Raw genomic sequence first — 3,061 nt, 5'->3', positions numbered from 1 at the left:
CATTCTCTTCTTCTCTCCTATCATTCTCCACCTATCCTTTTCTTCCTTTAACCCTTTTCTCTCTCTCTCTCTCTCACTCTTCTCCCTTTTATTAATTTTATCTCCACATTTGACACTACTACTCTGCCTTTTTAATTTGTCCCACCTTAATTTTATCCTCCTTTAGCGATTCTAATCATGAAGGTCTGCTTAAATTTTTTTTTTTTTTCCAGAAATTGGATTGAAGAATATGTGTGTAGCCTTCTTTTCTTTTATATCTCACAATTAAAGGAGATTGTTACCGGGTTTTGGGATCTTAATTGGTGGAATAATTCCCTCTTTTTCTAAATTTCTCAATTTAATTAGTTGAGTTTATGGCTGTATGCTTAAAAGTCAACAACATATATATATATATATATATATATATATATATATGGTTCCGTTCCATCATGCGCATCTGTTTACCAGCAACCAAGTTCCAACTACTTCTTATATATATATATTCTTATCTTTTTTTTCTTTTCTTTTTAAAAGAATAATCGTACAAGATCATTTGCTTTCTCTCTGATGAAACATTAATTGCTCTAATTCTTACAATTATTTTTGTTCATCTGCAGAAAATCATTGTCAAGTTGGATTTAAATGACGACAAGAATAAGCAAAAGGCCATGAAATCTGTCTCTACTCTTCATGGTACTTGCAATTTTCTTTTATTTTTTTATTTTTCCTTCAATGGAAACAAAGCAATTGTACATGATATATGTATATATATATATAATTATCTTAATTAATGTCTCACAGGAATTGATTCCATAGCAATGGACATGAAAGAGAAAAAGATGACAGTGATCGGCACGGTGGACCCAATTGATGTGGTGAGCAAGCTGCGCAAGACCTGGCAGTCTGCCGACATAGTTGCGGTGGGCCCAGCAAAGGAAGAGAAGAAGGATGGAAAGAAAGATGAAAAAAAAGATGGGAAAAAGGAGGAGAAAAAAGATGAGAAGAAAGAAGAAAAAAAAGATGATAAAAAGAAAGAGGAGAAGGAGAAGGAAAAGGATCCACATCAACAAATGCAAATGATGCATGATTTTGTGTATGCATACAACAGAGGATACCCACAACCACAACCACAGATGAACAATCAGCACTATTTTGTTAGAAGTATGGAAGAAAACCCCAATGCTTGTGTCATATGCTAGCTGATTCAATTCTCTCATCCATGAAAATTAAAGTACTTGTGCTAGCTGTTTTGTAATTTGTGAAATTTAGGGTGCATCACTGCATATATATATATATATATATATATATATTTATGCATTATATATGCATGAGATAGATGGAGTCTTAATTCCTGTCCTGTATTTGGATTTTGGACTGAACCAAACAAGCTAGGGAGGGAATCGAAGGAAGAATGTTGTAATTTTTTGGGGATCGACTTGTTTTAAGTTAATTAGCTGTTCCGATACATATGCATGGTTTGTATTTTATTAGCTATATTATATATCCCTATCTGCAATCCAAATTTTGACACTCAATAACATGCATGCTTTTCAGTATTTGCATTATTGTAAATCTCTTTTAAGAAATTGTTTTTTTTTCTATTTCAACTTAAAATAAATGATTTAATTAGTATTTACCGTTTTCATGAAGATGGATATATAATTAATTCAGGTCTTTACAGTGAATAAAATCAGATCTATTAATTATACGTTTGACTTTGTTATCCGATTAATATATATATACTTGTGATGCACACACAATGACATTCAAGCATATGTTTGTGCGTGGATCATACGCAAGAAATGAATCATTTGCTCTCACAAGTCACAATCGGCCAATTAAAAAGCAAAACATTTCTCTTAAACAAGTTATATATTTTTTACTTTTCAATAAAGGGTAAAATTGATATTTTATAAATTTAGAATGTGTTTTAATAAAATAAACAATTAATTGAATAAATCTGTGAGTTTTTAAATTTTAGAAAGGTAAATATGATATTACGAATTTTAGAGTGAGAAATATTACATCTTTATTTAAAATATATGTTTTTAGCATATGAAAAGCACAATATAACTTTTAAAATATTACATCTGTGTTATTCTGTTATATTGTTGTACTAGCTAGTAATTGTGTTGTTCAAAATAACTAGCTTTTGTGGGACATGAAGGATATATAATTTCGGATGCGAAGCATGCTTCAATAAATATTGGTTGAAAAAAATATTTTTCTTTTCTGATAAAGTGATAAGCAAAAAAAAAAAAAAAAAAAAAATGGTTGGTGAGGTTATATATAATTTAGTGGCGTCCTGAACAAGTTTTGTTGGAGACGTTAGGCGTTGTTGATGCATGTAGAATGTAGAATGTAGTATAGCGGCATAGCCTAGCCGCTTGATCATGAGTACACTGTAGCCTCAATTATGTTTATGCTATCCACGACTCCACCTAGCTAGCTACGTACAATCAATCATACAATTATTGAATTATATATATTCTATTGGATTTTTTTGATAAACCGTAATTAAGAAAATCATTTTTACTAATTCAGTATGGTTGCTTTTTTTTTTTTTCAAAAACCAGAAGGATTGGACGAGCCCTCCGGTCTCACTTTTTTCCTTTCCTCAAGACTGGAGGAGCCCTCCGGTCTCCCTATTTTTATTTCAAAATTTAACGAAAGCCACAGAAGATCCCACTAGTATATCCAACAAATTTTATGCTTCAAGACTGGAGCCTTGGTCCGGTCCCATTTTTTTTTTTTTTTTTTTTTTTTTACTTTTTTGACTTTTTTCTGTGTAGCATCTCTTATTTTATGTATATATAATATATGTATATGTGTATGTATTACCTCGTATTTTATATCTTCGCTTTCAAAGTTTAAATTGTCGATCCGAACCGTTCAACATAATATTTATGCTAAAATATGCATGTAGATAAAATTTTATATTTTTTGAAATTTTTTTACTATTTTTTAAGATGAGTACAAAATTCAACAGTCTGGATATAGCGATTTTGATATATACACACATATATTATATATACATATATACTTATATACTTATATACTTATATACATATATTATATTATA

General features: G+C 30.1%; 1 protein-coding gene across 1 annotated transcript; it reads left to right on the top strand.

The window, feature by feature from the left end:
• On the top strand, positions 1–1,276 carry LOC144549395 (heavy metal-associated isoprenylated plant protein 39-like). Its single transcript, XM_078298112.1, has 3 exons — positions 1–183; positions 597–672; positions 781–1,276. The coding sequence occupies exons 1-3, from the start codon at positions 178–180 to the stop codon at positions 1,176–1,178; spliced, it is 480 nt and encodes a 159-aa protein (XP_078154238.1). The 5' UTR covers positions 1–177; the 3' UTR covers positions 1,179–1,276.
• Positions 1,277–3,061: the final 1,785 nt, after the last annotated feature.

This window comes from Carex rostrata, chromosome 35, assembly GCF_964058835.1.
Source record: "Carex rostrata chromosome 35, lpCarRost1.2, whole genome shotgun sequence".
Lineage (NCBI taxonomy): Eukaryota > Viridiplantae > Streptophyta > Magnoliopsida > Poales > Cyperaceae > Carex > Carex rostrata.
Note: the sequence above shows the minus strand (reverse complement) of the source record. Positions and strands in the feature narration are given on the sequence as shown.

What these genes read in the sequence shown, in the direction of transcription:
- LOC144549395 (XM_078298112.1), top strand. An exon ending in ATCTGTCTCTACTCTTCATG is followed by an intron (nt 673 to 780) that starts GTACTTGCAATT and finishes AATGTCTCACAG; the next exon opens with GAATTGATTCCATAGCAATG.